General features: G+C 42.9%; 1 protein-coding gene across 2 annotated transcripts in view; it reads left to right on the top strand.

Moving 5' to 3' along the window:
• LOC106744888 (polypeptide N-acetylgalactosaminyltransferase 2) overlaps window positions 1–19,091 on the top strand; it is a 216,316-nt gene that overhangs the window by 161,862 nt on the left and 35,363 nt on the right. Inside the window, exons 2-3 of one of the 2 annotated variants that reach the window (XM_014620015.1) lie at window positions 983–1,155; window positions 1,666–1,785. In XM_014620015.1, coding sequence (XP_014475501.1) covers window positions 983–1,155; window positions 1,666–1,785 — 293 coding nt within the window. Of the gene's footprint in view, window positions 1–979; window positions 1,156–1,665; window positions 1,786–19,091 lie in introns of both variants that reach the window. The other variant, XM_014620014.1, reaches the window with a different exon arrangement.

Genomic DNA, 19,091 nt, shown 5'->3' with positions numbered 1-19,091 from the left:
CAGGGCAATCTTAAGTTTGCCCACGTAAGCTCGCAACTCGTACGTGCCCGAGTCGCGTCCGCGGAAACATCCGCGGTCACTCGTGACTCTCATCTTCAAGGAGGTCACGGTATCGCGGGGGAACAGATGCGCGAGAAAAGCCTCCCCCCGGAAGCCTGATGAGCGGAATTCGATGACTTGTGTGACCTACATGTGGGCGGCACAATGCATCCAACGGCGCGCGATGCTGCGATACGAAGAGCTCGCGATTCCGTAGCGATTCGAAATCAATAGGGGCGTATATCGATGATGTATCAGTACGACGACCGTCTTGTGCCGTACCAATTGACTCCCGTGCTCCGGAGTCGAGTGCTCTGGGGAAAGGAGTCGCGATTGTGTTACAAAAGACGAGGGCTATCCTATCGATCTCTCTCTCGAAATTGCTCAGATAGCGAAATGCCGTTCAACGAGAGCGCATATATAGCAACTGCATCATATCGCGTAGAGATGCATTGCGCGGTATTTCGTTACCGTGACGGATTCATATCAACGGTAATCTGAAGCGCACATTTCCCCCCTATCCCAAATTAATGGAAATTCATTTATCGAACGCTAGAGAATATGTGTTGCTCATAAAAACGGATACGTACTTCGACTGGAATCGATGTGCTCGATCGATTTTCACGTTCTGCACAATAACTCAGTGTCCAATCATGAGAACTCCCGGGAAATATCGTTGCGATACGTAACTTGGAATCTTCGCGGCTCTCGAAAATACCGGCACACGGTACATCTGATCGGTTTCAAACGCGACGCATTTTGCACCTTCAACGAAGTTTCGCAGCTCAACAAGGTTTCAGAGCCCCACAAACAAAACGACACGTCGGTCTTGGTACTTTTCCACTAATGCTTTCACTATGATGATTATAATTGCAAATATCTGCGATAATTGAGGAATTGCTCAGAAGTTCACCACTCCCTCTCTCTTTCGGTCTGTTAGCAGAATGAGAACAGGGCCTTACGGCTGAAAGAACCCGCGTCTTTGGCGCTTTCCGCTGGTGGAAATTCCGGCGGCTATGTGGACCCAGACGGCACGGCCATTGTAATGTCGTCCGAGCTTCTGCCGGCGCCTACTCCGGACCCGAGAGTGACGTGGAATTACTTCGACGAGCAGGGGTGAGTCAGGGAGGCGTCTTTCCCTCGCGATAATCGACTCGAAGAGCGTATCTCGGTCGCTTCGACCGACTAGACACCCTCGCGCGCGTCCTTAAACATTCACCAAAAAGCATCGGCGGCGGCGGATGCGATATTAATTCCTCTGCAGCGTGACTTCAGTCCCGGGCTTGGCACATTGGTATTAATTGTTTCGCGCAAGAACCTATTATTATCTTTAGGCAGTCGGAGCGTTAACTTTCCACCGGCTGCAGCACGCGCTATCGAGCAGTTTCTCGCACCGCCGCCGGGACATTTCCGCGCATTATTGTTCGCTACATTACGCTGGAATGTTTCGTTCTATGCGCCATCCGTCGGCACTATTACGCGCAATTATAGCTCCGGGCGTACCGTTACAATCGTCGCGATAGATGTTGCGCGCGTTTTTCGATGCGCGCGTCGAACGCCACGCGTCGCGGCTTGACGGTGGAAATAACGATAAATTTAGCAGCAATCATTTTCTTTGCGCAACAGGTACGTGTCGAGGGGCGGCCTGCGAGCGGGCGAAGACCCGTACGCGAGGAATAAATTCAATCAGGAAGCCTCCGACGGTCTCCCGAGCAATCGTGACATACCCGATACTCGCAGCGCCATGTAAGTAATTAAGTAATAATTGCCGATAGATTCATCATTGCGGCCGCGTTGCGTCATTTCGTAGAAAGACTCTTGAAGACGAGGTGCATTGTATATATTAATCGAATTTCATGAACAATTCATTTTAAATATAGTTTCCCACAATAATTTAATTAATATGTCACTACGACAACAATCTAGCTTCTTAATAGTCCGTTCTATTTCTCTGGTTAATAATCAAGAAAGTTAATGTAAATATTAACCATCAATGGAAATATTTTTCTCTCCAAATTTTCGAGAATTTTCCAAGTTTATTAGAAATATTGAACTGATATTAAACTGATATCGAAGCAATATTTTCTGTACACACTAAGTAAGACTAAAATGAATCCAACGGCCGCGTGTCATCGTTTATTTCTCACGACCATCGCAGCGTTTCTTCGTCTTCAGTCGTCTATCGACGGAAACGTCCGCGTCTCGCGGAGCGACACATCGGCAATGTCTGTTGCAAAATTTCGTCCTGCTTTATTCCCGTTCGCACGCTCGCCGGAGGTGACGAGCAAGTTCCCCGTGTCCCTCTAAATAATGTATCGGTCCGTACAATCGATGAATACGAGTCGCGCCAGACACTGCCTCACGAGAGACAAGCGCTCGGGAATGAACGAGAAAAGAACGGGAAGAAATAAGGGGACGCAGAAATTGGCTTGTCGGTCGATCAACCTGTTTATACACTATTATTGGCAGTTACGTGATTCTCTCGGCGGATGTTATGCCTCGAAAACGATCGGCAAGATCGCGGCACACCGTTGGGAATTCATGCGGCATCATGACAAGTTGCGATACGTGCGGCTCGCCAGACGGCAGCTGCGCCGCCGGAGAGAAGAGACCTCGCAAATATTGAGCAGCAATGTATTCCTTTCCTTATAAGCGGCGTAAGGCGGGTCGTTCGCGAAAAGAAACTTTCATTCAGGCGGAATATTAACGGCGACGGGAAAATTACACGGAAGATTTCTCGTGACGGGACGTTATATATGCGAAAGTAAAATCTAGTTTACAACTCGACGATACTCGACGGAGAAGAAGAAGAAAAAAAACATACCGGAGGAAGTATACGTTTCATCCGTTTTCTTGTTAATGCGCATGATCGAAGTAAGATAGAGAGGAGAATCCATTTCCGCGTGCCGCCGCGCGAGTATCCCCCGTAAGTAATTTCCCGCGGAAGGAAACCCAGCATCGATCCAGCTGCCGGTTGTCATAACTTCGTCAAAGAAAGATAATGATGCGCCGCGGATACACCGCGATGCGCTCTGAACGGTCGAAGGTCCGGATAAAATCTGAAGTTCTAAACGGGCCGATTTATCTTGTTCCGCTTGCGTTATCTCCCTCGCCAGGCGGGCGAACTTTTTAACATCGCGATTTTCACGAGGATGAACAAACGCGCGCTACGTACAAACATGAAACACCCGGGGAGACTGTAATTGGCAGCTCCGTATGTTTTCTTCACGCCGTCGTGATCGCGCGAGCTATACCCGCCTAATGAAATCACCTTGACCCCAGCCTGGTGCGATCCATCCTCGTATGCCGTTCCCCGACAACGTCTTTTTCTATCATGAAAAATTCAGAGGTAACATGAAGTTTCAATACATTCAGACTATCGAAGAGTTCGAGTGCCGCCCGAGAAGGACGATAAAGCTGCGGCCATAAATTCTTATCGACGCAAATAGATCATTGACGTGGTTGTTACACGTCACAAGTGCGCTGCTCGTCTCCGGCGCGTCCTGCCTGTGGGAAAACGTGAAACCGCTCGTATCTTCCCCGTGTGTACTTCCGGGCCGAAATGTTGGGTTCTGCATTAACCCTGCAAATTCCGTCGAACTGGAAGAACCAGTGGAGAGTATTGAACGTGTCACGCTACACTCAGAGGAAGAATTCATTTAAAGAATTAACCACATAGAGGAAAAGATTTCTTTGGATTTAATAACCTTTCTTTAATTGAAATAAATTTGACCTTTGGAATAGAGCAAATGAATAAATGTTTGATTCAACAAATAGAGTTGTTTGGTTTCTCAAACAATAAATTACTTGAAAGAAGTAACATTATGTTAGAAGAATATCAAATCATTTCTTTTCTTTCAGTGGAACAACATATTTAATATATAATTAAGTTGCTACTAAAAAAATAACTTCTCTGAGTGACACGAGCTATTGTTTTTCGATGCTGCTAATGGTTATTTACCGTTATTTCCCACGTGGCTTTTGGCTAAAAGTTAATCAGTCACATTCGCGATAAATAAATAATTATCATCGCGGCATCATTTGTCATACTCCGGAATGTATATTAATTTTCACGCCGTCACACATGGTTTATCGAAGCGTCATTAATTAAATTACTACTTTTGCTTCAATTAACATCACAGTGTGATTAATACACTGTAAATTTTTACGTCTCGTAACAGAGTATTCTAAATGCGAAATAAATATCGATACTGATATATAATTAGCTGATGTGGTAATTCACGGTACATTGTAATTTATTAGTAAACAAATAGTTTGATCACAGAGAGAGAGAGAGAAATAGAGAGAATCGAGAGTTATTTAATCGCTTTGCCATTTGAAACTAACATCACTTCCATACGCTGCATCCCCAACCGAATTCAAAAATTACAAGGAAATCCACTTCATCGCAAGTCCAAAAATTTGCTACAAACTGTCTCCGCAAATAGATAGAAAAATATCGTGAATTCGTATCGTCCTGTATGAGGCGAATCCCGTTTTAAGAAAAATCATCGCAAGAACGTGCCTCGCAGCACTCGCCAACGCGATGAATTTTTGCGCGTCCTTGCTCGCAGACAGACGCAACGCGAAAACACAGGAAGTCAAAGCCGGGACGAAGTTGGCCATTTTGGACGAAAAAGAGACGGTCCTTTTTGCTGAAACAAAGGTCGTAGAAGGGTTCCGGGCTCGATCCCGACGGTTACCCACTGGAAGGAGCAGCGTGACGGGGGAGAATTGGGAAAGCAATAGGATTGAGTTTGCGAAGTTTAGGGGTCTCGCGCGCTTAATGGTATTGCCTGCTCTCGGTGTGCCCTATGCGTCCAATATACTGCTAATAAAAACGTAGGCCAACTTAACGTTTTCTCTCTCTCTCTCTCTCTCTCTCTCTCTCTATCTATCTATCTATCTTCCTCTCCTTTTCTCTCTCTTTTGTTGAGCATACGTGGAGAAGCGCATTCGAAACTTCAATTGTTGCATGCTCTTGAAACTTCGATTTTTGCACAGCCGACGATGGCACAGCGTTGATAAGCGATCGCGTGTTGTATTGTATTAACTTGACCGGAGATAATGCGATTGTTTTGGACGGTTTCGACCTTCTCGAACCGTCTCTGTTCAAACAAAATTTCGTAATGACATGGCGACGCCCAATAGCGACTGCATATCCGGAATAATCACACATTTAGGATAATTACTTCATTATCGCAGACTAACTATTACACGAATCGATGTATCTCGGTTAGAGAGATCAAAGTGTAATCCAATCCCATAATCAAATCAATTCATTACCGATGTAATTAATATCGGATTCACGAGTATATACTTTTCAACATGTAATAAAGTACGCACACAGATGTACACGTGTGTACAGATACGGACTTCTCGGCCTAATTCATTTACCTTAATTATCCTGCCGCGTATTCGAGATGAAAACTTTTGACTCTACGTTAAAGTCAGAAGAGCGTCAGAATTTTGACTCAAGTATCGTATAACGTCAAATAACATGAGAATAATCGCTCACGCTGACGTTACGATAACAACCTCACCGTCCTTAAAGAAATAGAAGATATTTACAATGTGTCTCGACAGGCGACGTCGCGGGGGAAGTAACTGGTGCGTCGACGGGTTAAACACGAAATTGCATGGTAGACGCTTTTGTAGTGCGCTTCGATAGCAAACGATCGATGCCGCGATGCGTTTATATCGGAAGGCCGCGCTTGTATCGGCGAATTTAGAATGCAGTTTCTGTTCGACCTTTCTCCTCCGACTGTCTCGCGTCTCTGAAACTGCTCTTCGTCCTCATCCCCCTCCCCCAAGGTGATCTAATTTCCTGCGTTTCTCTCTTCCGCTGTCGTGACACGCGACTACAAGTCGTATTTCTTGCGGACAAACACGATCAACAGCGATATCGAAGCATCGGCGATGCCTGTCGGACCACAGAGTGGTCCTGAATGAATGTGACTTACTATCGATATTCGCTCCCGCCCCCTCACCCTAACCAGACGCGATATTGCGCGAGGCGCCATTAATTTCGCTTCAAAGCGGAAATCCGTATCAGTTTACGTCCGTTTGATTAATTTCGAATAACGCGTTCGCGGCGGATCCCCCGGATAGCGGAGCTATCGACCGTGATCTTCGTTTTCTCCGGGATACACAGCGCGCGGGCGCTCGCGACTGATCGCGCCCCGACTTCTTACAGAACAGCACGCGGAGATCCTGTTAGTTGCGGGCTCATGAATCAGCGAGAAGTCCGAGTTTAGTCAGCATAAATAGTGACTGATGGGATTGTACCAGGGATATTCGACACGCGCCGGGTCCGTAAATATCAGACCGTCTGAAATGAGAAGCGGATGAATCGTGGATTCCTGAATAAGGGAGGCGAGGAACAATTGAGACAATTTTGAATATTTGCCTTCTTCAGTTTTGGTAATTTACGAAATTTTGTGATAATAAAAGTTGAGACCGTTACTTTACCTACGAGGAAGTTGATACAAGGTTTGAATTAACTGTTTTCATACATGTGTCACGTAGAGGCACATCAGCGGTGTTTTAATAAAAAGAAAAGCGTACTACCAACTGTCCCCCAGTACCAATTCTCCCTTTCCTCTCTCATAATAAAGACGCATTATTTGTCTCGAATATCCTTGTGCGTAAAGTATGCGTGCCATACGAACGCGGAGAGACTACGTGGACGCAATTTTAAGGACGCAGTTCGGGAAAGGCGAAAGGTGGCCTCCCCCACGTGCTCTCTCGCATTCATCGTTCGTAATATTCTCCAGGCGCCAATTGGAGAGCCCGACAGCTCGAAATAGTATGCAAATGTTACAGGATCTCCGTTAGGCGAGATACTGCTACGAATAGTCCGCGTATCGATTACCGGGGCGGGCCACCGCGCTACCGAACTTTGCCACTCACCGCGAAAGAGGGGGAGAGAGAGAGAGAGAGAGAAGCCGTTTATTAAAATCATCAGGAATATGCTCGATTGCAGGAGATCGTCGAAAATCTGCTCGCTCACATCGCATTCACGAGAGAACACTCGGCTCTTCCAGCGCGGCGTTCAAACATTAAACTATCGAGCGCGAGTGACTTACAGAGTCGCCGCAGTGTTCCGCAAACATGGCATTTGTTATCGGCCGTTGCCTCTTGTAATTTCCATTATATGTGCCGATAATAGAAGACGCGTGTTATTTATATACCGTACACGCCGGCCTGGAAACCCGATGCACCGTTCGATGCATTAAACATATCAATGCGCTCCGATTCTCGAGATAAGATCTCGCGCCGAGGGGTTTTAGCCGTGACGTAAATTCGTAAATCCACCATTGTGAAGGTGAACTCCGGGAGATCTCGCGGAGGAAAATCTTGACGGAGTCGCCGAGGCGATTTACACATAAGGAAAGTAGTTACACGCGACGAGGCGACGTGACCCGTATAAATCAGTATCGGTGTCCTCTCTCTCTCTTTCTCGCAGTATATATACGCAGTATATATACGCAAAACCAAGTTATAGCGTGCGCGATAGCAATTACGGATGTCACGTTATTCTTCAAGGAGCACTCAGCAATATTTTATAGGGTTCTGAGATTTTTATTTGGATACGCGGACTCTCCCCCGCCGTCGTGTGAAGAGTTATGGTCACGCCGAAAATATATCTGCCTCTATATAACGAAATGTCGGGAGAAAAATTATAGAAGAAAAATAAGCGTTATACGAGGTTGCGGATGTGCTTCGGAGCGCAGTAGAACTATCTATCTGCCTGCGTCCGGGCTGGCTGACGTAACAAGATCTCGCTACTTGCGCGGTCTGACCATACCAGCCGCTGCTACTACTTGACTTGATGAACACGCGATGCACTTGCCGTGAAAGAGAAACGATCTACCGACAGTTTTAGAAATTATTGTCAAAATAAATCCTTCCTGTGAAACGAAATCCTTCCACCTGTATGCACGTGCTGTAAAGGGAAAAAAATTTCTTGTCTACGTATTTAATTTATTAAAAACGTTTATATAATATAATAATTAAAATTATGTAATAATGTAATAGGATATTTTAAATAGTTTCCTTTTGCGTATAACCGGAGTTTAATTAAAAAGTTACGTGTATTTCATGTTAAATATAAATTTATTCTAATTAGTATATTTTTATTTGTGAAAATTATGTGAACAATTACGATCGAATTTTCAGTATTACATTTTACGCGCCGCTCGTTTACGTTTTATACAATAATCGGACTGAAATATAATTAAATCACATAAAGGTCTGCATTAAAAGTAATGATAATGGAATAACACTCCGTTAAGTTTTAATTAAAATCCTACCTCCGACAACACGAACATGTAATTTAATTTAACATTCTCTGAAAACACTCCCGTATCTTCTTTGTTTAACTATGTTCGATTAATTATTAATTATTATTATGCGACGTGCAATGCGGGATAAATTGCTCGAGATGTAGCTCTACAGAATTTAGCAAGGACGCCTTATCGTCCTTTCACTCTATTCTACGGAGTAATAATTCGGTCAGCCCCAGAATGCCGTGGTACAGTCATGAATTATAACGAGGGCAGCTTTGTACTCTATTATGAGATCTTCTAGGGCCAGATATGCGTGTCGTTTGATGTATGGAAGCTGGCCGACCTCTGGTCCTCCGCTCCTCAATTTGCGCACCGACTGTTTTATGTCTTCTACATTATCGATCCGACCAGTCTCGTCCGTTGCAGGCGTAGAAATATTTAATTCCTCCGTTTGCAACGTTCTCGGGTGAATGTATTGCGAGAGAAACGCCTGCATAATGTAACAGTTTTAGCACTTCTTTTTCATGAGACCCCTTTTATCGACACGTCGAAACAAAAAATGATTATCTGCTTGCTATGTGATAGCGTTATCTTTTAATTCAAATGCATGCAGATAAAAATAATTTTCTAATAAAATGTTGCTTTTTTGCACGTTAATTTTGTTGTGAATTATTACGAAGTGTTTAAAAATTTGCGAATTCGAGAATTCTGCGCGTTGAGGATATCGTGAAGCTTTCGGATACGCTACTATATGTGGGCAAAATATATTTGACGTTATTCCGATAAAATCAACAGGGTCTGAGAAAGCTTTACTCGAAAGAGACAAGCGGAATCGAATCACCATACTGCTGATATCCTTGATGGTGCAACAAAGGATGTTATCTTGCCCGGTCCGTTCGAACAATATGATAATTCGCCATAGCACGAAGAGAGATTCACTTTTCAATGAATCCAATTTTCTTAGTATATCCGACATATTTGTTGTTTAACTGCGAAAAGTCAAACATAAACTTTTGGTACTTTGAAACTGCAAATATTGTTCTCTGATATTTCCATATGATAAAATTCGTTGTGGATTTTATTTTGGGTATTATCTATTATAACCGACTGTAAGAAATTTTGCGATGCAATAATATAATCGTCTGATTCTAAATCTTCGTCGTACATCGTCCTATTAATTAATTGCACTCTCATGCACTTCAATTACTTCATTCATAATTATATTCTTCACTCTAAGCAAAATATTAAAATCCATAGAGCTTGGGTGGTCACTCATTATTTTCTTTCCCCGAGGAAGGTCATAACGATGACAAAGCTTCGACCATTTGCGGCCAGCAGTTCGCAGGTTTAATATCATCGCAACACGCACGCCGCTGAAGACATCCGGACAAATTGCGAGCGGCGCGCGCGCGCGCTGTTTCCCGAAACGAGAGTTTCCCGGAGTCTTCAGACGCGCCGTAAGAATTCCGCACGGAGGAGGAAGCCGAATCGCGCCGACTATGGAGATTCGCAAAGCCGCGACAAAAGATGCCATCTTGTCCGATGCACTTGGCTGACACAATGAAGTTTCGTCCCTATCTAGCCTGTGCGAACCGTCGCGTCAGCACTTACATAAGCGCATCGCCTGGCAAATGTACGACGACACGGCGCAAAGCGACGACGCTGCTCTCTGTTCGTCCCGAAACGAGCGAGCGTTTGTTGCGCGCGAGAGTGTGCGAAAACACACCGCGAATCGAGGCGTGCGAATCCCGGGGGTTTCCTCCTCCCTCCCCCTTTATCACTCTCTTTTATTCTCTCTTTCTCCTCACGATAAGGCGGTATCGCAAGCAAACCGATTTCTCACTCGAAAAACTCTGTCGCCATTCCGAGTTCGCGGGAAAGTGCTCGTTTCGCGATATCGGCGCCGATAGAAACAATTTCGATGGCGATCCTACCTCTCGAGCGAATGCGTCGGGATTCGTCGCGTCGCTATTGCAGTCGTTTCATAAACTTCGATGTTATTTTCCAGCGCGTTTTTCGCGCAGTTAAAGTCATCGCAGTGATCTCTATCCGTGGACGCGCGCGAACTTGGTAAAAATTCTGCGTTCACAAGCTTCGCGTCGTTCTTGCCGTGAGTTGTCATTATTTATGACCTATCGCGGAGGAAGAAACTTCGATGGAATCGCGCGATCGGGATTCTATCTGGGGAAGGGCACGCAAGAAGTATAAAATGTTATCGATGGACGGTTGGCTCCTCGAGTTCACTTATTATTTTCAGACGCGAAAGATTTCGGAGAACGCGTTTTGAGATACGTACACGTGTTATACGTGTTTGTTAACGCGAGTCGTAACGATTTCAATAAAGAATGTTCCCGACACTTACGCGAATATCGGCCGGGCCGTACACGCTCAGAAGTGCATTGTAGCGAATATCGCCTTATGGCGGCATTTTCAGATAAGGCCGGGATAAACGGATCTTTCAGCTGAAAAATTCTATAACCACTTTGGTGTACGGTGACGGTATTGGCACGGGGGAGCTCTCCGGCGCTGATTCGCCTCCACAATATGGAGGCCAACGCACGACTTCCGCAACGACTGCTACAACTGTCCGATACAGTAACTGTCACGCTCAGGACGGTAAACTCGATAGAGTTTTTATCGGAGCAGCGTGCAGTGTCCCTTTATCCCGAGGCTATTTACTAATTTCGTACACTTGGCGGAACATACCGAAACACTGTGGAACACGTTTCGGATTATCTCGCGGGCTGAGAACGCGCGAGAGGAGTTCTTGATAAAAATAATCAACGGCGGAGCTAAAGTTTCCTAAGGACTCGAATAATGGATTCGCCGCGGCTGGGCGGCGCCCTCGTAAACTTTATTATACAAGTAAAGGCAGTACGTTCCCTCGGTACGTTCAAGAGGCAACCCATCGCGGCTCCTCGTGTCTGCGGTTCTTTCTTTATCATTGCACCTGCTGACGCTTGGTTACGTTCTTTCGAAGAAGAACTCCTTCAGATAGCCATCACCTTAGGGGTAAGCATGTTCGCGGCTTAATTCGATCGCGGTAATAAACAGTCACTCCTTTCAACCGAGTCGCTTCGGACGCTGAAAATCATTTTGCGTTCGTACCTTCGATGCCGATTATGTCAGTGATTTCTGTCGTGACGTCTGAATGAGAGACGTCGTGACGTCTCCGGTGAGCCGGTGAAAATTATTTCAAATCTCTCGCGCGGAATCGTTTCCGTGATTTCATCCTAGAATGAAATCGAGCGATATCGCGAATCAGCGACGGCCATGGTTGCACCGAAAATATGTCGGAAAGTATTGAAAATACTTTTGTGGAAAAAACTGGGTAACCCAGATTCATTATTGGACTTTTTCGCATTTTTTTTTTTCGGCCGCGCGAAAATCACGCCGGTAGCGTTTCCCAGTGATCGGCTGCTGTGGCGTAGCCCCGCCGCGATAATGCCGTTATGATATCGAGTGGTATTTTTCGAATATCGGATGTACTTCTGCATTTCCATGTTGTTATTGGTTTTTCGTATCACAATTCCGAAAAAGGTGGGAAAGACAAGAGGAGAGAAAGAGAAAGGGGAAAAATTTTTGACCCGTGGTAACAATTTTCGCCCTTTCTGATCGTTCATAGTGATTCCCGTTTTTGTATTAATTACTTTCGTCGATCGTGCTGGCTTTGCAAAGCAATTAGACCATTTTATCGTGCGGCAACTCGAAACTGGGTTAACATACAATGGCGCTGTTGAAACTGGCTCAAAATTGTACAATTAAAATATTCCACAGAACGACGAATTTTCATCCATCTCATTCTTATTTTAGATGTGATTACTTTACAAAACACACATAAGCACATCTATTTAAAGTAATTAACAGGTAATGTAAAGTAAATTTCAGTAAAGTAATTATTAACAGGATTGAGAGTAAGTGACAGAATTAATTTGGGGCAGTCGAGACGTCGAGCCGAAGAGAATCGTTTCTCCTTTGCTGACTCTTTACACAGAAGCGGATCGCTTGTAACAATGTAACCGTCTATCAGTTCGAGGATGTTGTTTTTAGCTACACTTTTTAAAATAGAGCTTTCGCTATGTCTTGGTTTCCGGCCAAGTGTTCTTCGACGTAGTCGCAGTGGTTAGACGAATCGGTCTGCACCGGTTACAAATATCTTGAGAGTACTTATATTCTTTGTTACTCTGCAGTTCTTTGTGTAAGCGCTAGTATTCCTTTCTAGGATAACCTTACGACGAGTCATACGGGAACGTAGAAGCTTTCTTATATTGGAACAAAAATCATGCCACTTGGGACTCGTGCCTGATTCCATCTTGCAACTTCGCCGAGCTACAAGCAGGCCCGCAGAAGGGCAAAAGGGCATTGTCTCCTTCCTCTCGCCCCTCCTACGTTTACACTTTGCTATCCCTTCAGAGGTTGAAAATGTAACGTGCCGTGAAATTCGTACTCTGTATCGTTGCCCGCTTTGATATTTTCACTACTCCTCTTATACGTTGACGTTGTCTGCCCGTCTGCAATGCGAGCGCACCATACCATATCATATTAACTTCGGATGAATAATATCGGTCAATACCATTTTAAATACCCACCTCGCCTCGTATATTTTTACACAAATTCGACTGTGTAGCATATTTTTGTCAATGTATGTCGTTATTTTTCTGGAAAAAAATTTCATCGAAAATATCAATTAAAAATATACGTATAATATAAATGTACACACAATAGCCTCTTTTTTGCTGATATATAATAAATTTACCGAAAAATGATTATACGAGAAGAAATAAAACTGCAGCAAAGCAAAAGAATATACCTTTAATCTCTTATATTGTCTAACGTTTCTCGTCATATATCCGTTTGTATTAAATTGACAGTTTCATTGGTAAATTAATGCTACATACTTTACGAAATGTAAATAACTCCTACTTGGGATTTTTCTCTGCAGTGCATCTTATCTTCGAAGTGAATTCAAGTATAGCTTCTTTGAAGAAGAGATGTCAGAAAGAATGAAAGAAATATTTCTTCTTCGGACACGAACATGAGAAAATGCAACCATCTTTTTCGGATTCCGGAATATCTTCAAAATCTCATCTCATAATGTCTACGATTCCGTGTCTAGCGTGATATTTTGCATGAATAATGCGCGGCGATATCCTAACATTCCTCTTTGCGTCATATATCTTTACTTTACACATAATATGGAAATTTCGTCTTCTCCGAGGTGTGTAAATCCATATATACATATACATAAGTGTCTATACATATATTATATGTAGCCCTTAGTATATCTTTCATATTCCGACATTAAACGAGATATTTATTATGACATTCGCTTCAATATTTAATTGATATTTATCTATAACGTATGGTTCAATCTTCGTGAATAAAAAACTACCTTTTCATAGAAATTTTCAAGAATGAGATAAATGAATGATAATATAAATAAAGAATAACAGTATAATTAATATAATATTATGTCATTGCACGCGTACCGCTGATAGTAATTTTATGAAACCCCTCCTTTAGAGATATATTTGTTATGCTCTACACGGAGAAAATATTGCAGTAAAAATTACCACCAAATTTTTTAATGTTGGACTATGACTGAAATCATGATGTGTTTTGTATTCTTTTATTTAGTATTAAAGATTACAATACACTTCATAATTTCGGTTATAATTCTGATATGGTCCAGCCTTACAAAATTTGGTAGTAACTTTTATTACAATATTTGCTCTGTATACACATTTAATTGTATGTAATTAATGACAATTATCGTAAAACTCGCTTAAGAAATCTAATATCCTTCCAAGACGTAGAATTCCTTGATAACTAACCAATGTAATTATTAAATTGTCAAACGCAAGTAAGTTACGTTCTCGTCTCTCGTCGCGACGGAAAGATTCTCGCACCGCCCACTCCTTGCCACCACCTGCCATTGGGGTAAACCGGAAAACTTCCGACATGGCACAAGGGAACCAGTCGTTACGAGGGACTCGTTGTTAACGTTGGAAACTGCGGGTAATTAGGAAGCCGCTCGTAAATAGTACGCCCCCGACCGGTGCGGCGTGCCCGGCCGGAACTTACGAGTTGCAATGAGGAAGGGCACGCCGACGGGTAAAGAAAGGAGGAAGAAAGGGAATTAGTACCCCGCTTAACTCCGGAAATCTGTTATATTGACCTCGCGTTTCTCTCTCGCCGACGCGGCGCGGAAGTGGTTAGATCCTTCGTCGGAGGATTCCGTCGACGTAGCATCTACCTCGCTTGGAGAGCAAACTGAGGCTGGATCGAGATAAAGAAAGAAAGAGCTGGTGAGCTTTTGGTATTCGTCATTTGCCACCGATGTTGCCGGTTTTCTCTTGGCAAATTTATACGTTGCGCCAAGCAGCCTTTACTCTTGTGCGCGATTAATTCTGTCGGGCCCTCCCTCTTCTTGTGGAGAAAAAGCACCAAAACTGACATACTATTTTTGGGTTTTAAAGCTCCGTTGAAGGTGTAAAATTAAAATTTACACACATGGATGCAAACTAGCCACGTTTCTTTACTAAAATATATAATAGTTTTGTGAAAATTATGACATATTTTTTTGCAAATAAATAACTATATGTGTACGCCTGGATCTTCCGTCTCCGACATGTTTATATCGACGTTCGAGAGTAGGTCGTGATTTTTCATCGCTTATTATTCGTTCAAATTGTATAGCTTGTATAACGAGGTGAGAGCGGCCGCTCCTGCATCGACGAGTTACGAATTTATCACGGGATACTCGCGGGAAGTTTCTCGTGAGACGGGCACGACATCATGCGCTCTCATCAGAGAAGATGCGACTAGACGCGTTTGTGACGCCGCACTTCTTGCCGCGTTCCGGTATTACAGCTCGCTTACTTAGTCTACACGCGAAAATAAATGTGCGCGCATGCTAGGTACGCGCGGTACTGTAGGTACGTTGGTTTGCACCTGGGAAACTAATCCCCGGTTACTGCCGTGGGATAATTGTGTTTGCCTTCCATTTAAGTTGTTTGCACATCTGTTTGCATCCTAACGCGAGCCTCTCTTTTAGAACTAACTCGTCTTCGGATTCAGCTTGCCATCAGGCCGCTATTCTCCATCTTTCCTTCCTTCCTTATCTTCTTCAGTCCTTCCTTCCTTGCTTTGCTATTATTCGCTCATCTTTCTCAATACTACGTCTCCTCCTACGACAGTCGGATGCTTTTAATAGCTCAGTGAAATTGCATATCTATTTCTCATATAGCGCCTTGCGATCGACCGTTTCTCGCTTCTACGAATATTTGAGACTGCAAATGAAAAAAATTATTTAATATTTAGGTAAGAATAATAATAATCTCTCGAAGAGAATCGCGTAAAAGGCAAGTTAAATTATTTCCAGAAACAATAAAAAAAGACGTAAAACAAAATTCTTTTAGTACAGATCTGTCAAGCTTTTGTGAAACGCACTACGCTATATTTGCAACAAGATATTTATATAGATTACTATAAAAAATTATGAAATATTTATTTATGATTATACATTATGCATGTGTGGTAACATGTTAAATATTAATTAAAGGCGTTATATTATGATAAATCTCTCTAATCGTCTTTAAATTTGAATTCATTCACAACCAAATTTTACTGCAATAATGACGAACATCGCGAGGTAATATGAAGTTATATCACCTGCGTAAAAAATTAATTGCGCGAATGTCGTATAATTCGCTCGAAATTTCCCCGTGTCGCACAGAGGATTTCAATATTGATGTCCCTGCCGTGGTGAAGGAACGTGTACGGCGCGGAAACTACATTGGGATGAGACTTTGATAGAACGAGAATCGAATAAAGGCTGGGAGAGGAACGGAGGATAGTGGGAAAATTAAATGAGATCGAAGTAAAAAACGCGATGGATTCGCCGCTATCGTAAATTCCGGCGGAATCACTAGCAAAAATTCTATCTAGTGTTTGGAAAATTTACAAGGTTGGATCAAGATTAAGTGTACAAGGATACATCGATCGTGAGGTATCTTTCGGCATCTTTACACTGCTTTGAGACAGCATGCGTTAATTGTCGCGACAAATACTTATGTTAGGTGGTAATGAAAAACCAAATGATGTGCCTATACATTGAGATACAATGTCACATACCTACACAAAAGATAAAGTACTAGAATCAAGTAAATATAATCAATTATATATTACTACTTCTAGTAAATATTTTCCAAGGGATATTGGAGCAACCATTTTGCTGGGATCAAGTAAATATTATTTGTACAGTAGCGCCTTTCATTCAATATATATATAATAGTGTGGCGATACCTGTTATAACTAGATACGTTAAATTTATTCCGCGGCCGAGAGTAATACCGCGCGAGTTTTATTATGCGCGAACGCGAAACCCACGCATGTATGTGTACATAACAAACACGTGATGTACACAGCGACGGTGTGTACCTAGTTTGTAATATGCGTAGCAATTATTCCAGGTGTATAGGCATGAATCTTAACGAGCACGAGCGGCAATTAATGGCATGCCATCCCACAATCATCATGATCGATCGTTGCCTCGGCTCCGACAGCGCGCGATCGATACGACGTTCCCGCGAGGATGCGTTCCCACAGATGCGGCCGGCGACGGATCGAGTTCTCTCTTTCTCAGGGAAAGTGCGCGATCGAACTTTTTCAGGCGCCCAGGTGAAAGAAGCTCACCTGCGAGCTCGTGAGTGTGCGCGACGTGCGGGCGCCGCGCTCGTGTTTCTCTCTCTACTGTTAACCGCCGTCTGCGGCACACGGAAGGAATGTCTCCGATCTGGTATCCCGCGCGGGGCCATTAAAGCCGACGGCGGAGTTTCACGATTTGATATACGAGAGGTAATCTAAAATAGTGTGGGACGCGGTGAAGACAGCCTCGTCCATCTTACTGATGCAAATAACGCGATCTTTCCTCATCGATTCGGACGGCGGAGGCTGCCGCGCGTTTCGCGCGATAGGAATGAATCCTCGCAACCGATGAAACGGCTTTATCCCCTGTACGTCGTGATTTTTGAGTTTTATATTATTATTATTATTAATTTCTTTATTATTGAGTAAACAAGAAAACAAAATATTCCCTCTTTGAGGAAAAATAATACGAAAGCATTAAGCTTACATGTACTATATTACGAGAAAAATGTACAGTTGTGCGGAAGAAACGTTTTCAAAATAGATATCTTAGAGTTAAATCTAATTCTTAGAGTTAGGAAATACAGACTCCTACTTTGAAAATTAATATATAGGATGTCTAAAGAATGCACGATTGATATACATCACTTAACGTTTGCGAAACGAGTTTTTTGAATTTATTATTATTATTATTATTATGAGATAAACAGGAAAATATATTTACTTTGATAAAATAATACAGAAATATTACAGTTGCATATACCGTATTACGTAAAAGATTTCCCATTGTACAATAGAAAAAAACATTTAAAAAATAGGAATCTGCTTATAATCTAACTTTAAGAGTTAGATTAAATAGATTTTTTTAAGAGACTTTGATTAATAAACAAGACGTCCAGAGAATGTACGATTGTACACCGATCGACAAAAAGTTTGTGACATTTTTTTGGATAAGTTTCGGAACGCAACCTATGTCCAATAGGAGAATTTGTTCCTAAGTTATTCTCCGTAGATATACTCTCTTATCGGATACGAGATGCGTTGCGAAACTCATAAAAAAAGTGCAACGACCCTTCTGTCCGCTACTGTACATAACTTGACGTTTGCGAAATGGATATCTCGAAGAGTTCGGCGTTTCCTCGGTGGAAATCTCGGATAAGTCTTGTTCGATTAAAATTTAACGTGCACGACACAATGACACATACTGAAGAGAAGTGTATGTAGGACCCTCGACAATAAGATAATTAGAGATTGACGTATGCTCTCGTGCTGTAAATGCATTCAATTATCCTCGCGCAATACGTATCATATTCCTTTGTAATGTCGCATTTACCGCAGTGTTAACCACTGCGACAGCTCGAATTGATCCATCGAAAGAGACAGCTCAGCGGGCGATGTGTTTAATGATTGAATTCCGTTGTACTGCGGCGACATTCGATATCGCGACGGAAATTTGCAAGCGTACTGCTTGGTTCTATTTCGAACCGGTATATCATATGTAATAATCTGAATATGGGTACATTCATCATGGATGCAGATGTTAACTTGTCAAAAGTTCAATTTAGCGACACTCAAAGAAATAACTTAGTAATAGCAGCTAAATCTCATTGTATTTTACTTCTGATAGTCTTTTAGTGATAACAATCAAGTTTGAACTATCTAATGAGATTTAATACAGCTAGATTTTGCCTCCTATGGCTAATTATTTCTCCGGGTACAAGTAAAATCGACATGTCCGTTATATTAAATATCGGTACGCTCAAATCGGTACCGCTTCCTTTCATCTTCTCGGCGATGTTCTTACGTTAAAATGTGTCGATGTGCATTATAGCTGCAGATAGAAAGATCAAAGTTCGCTACTCGATGGATTGGTAATTCCCAACGAAATCGCAGTCAGCGTAGAAACTTTAAATCGCACTTTCGCCACGATAATTATCGGAGCCATGATGGCGCGGTCTTCTTTATTCGTAGCCGCCGATTCGGACCGGGCAAAAAAGTCATTGACTTAAAATCGGCCGGTCAATTAGCGCTAATTAATCGTTCGTGCGCGACGACTTCCTGGGGGCGTGCGATGCTCTATTTTCTTTTTTTCTCCTCCTCCTCCGCGCCCAT

This window comes from Dinoponera quadriceps, unplaced genomic scaffold (genome assembly GCF_001313825.1).
Source record: "Dinoponera quadriceps isolate SergipeBrazil2010 unplaced genomic scaffold, ASM131382v1 scaffold1308, whole genome shotgun sequence".
In the NCBI taxonomy this organism is placed as follows: Eukaryota; Metazoa; Arthropoda; class Insecta; order Hymenoptera; family Formicidae; genus Dinoponera; species Dinoponera quadriceps.
The sequence above is the reverse complement of the archived record's forward strand: the minus strand, read 5'-3'. Positions and strand labels throughout refer to the sequence as shown.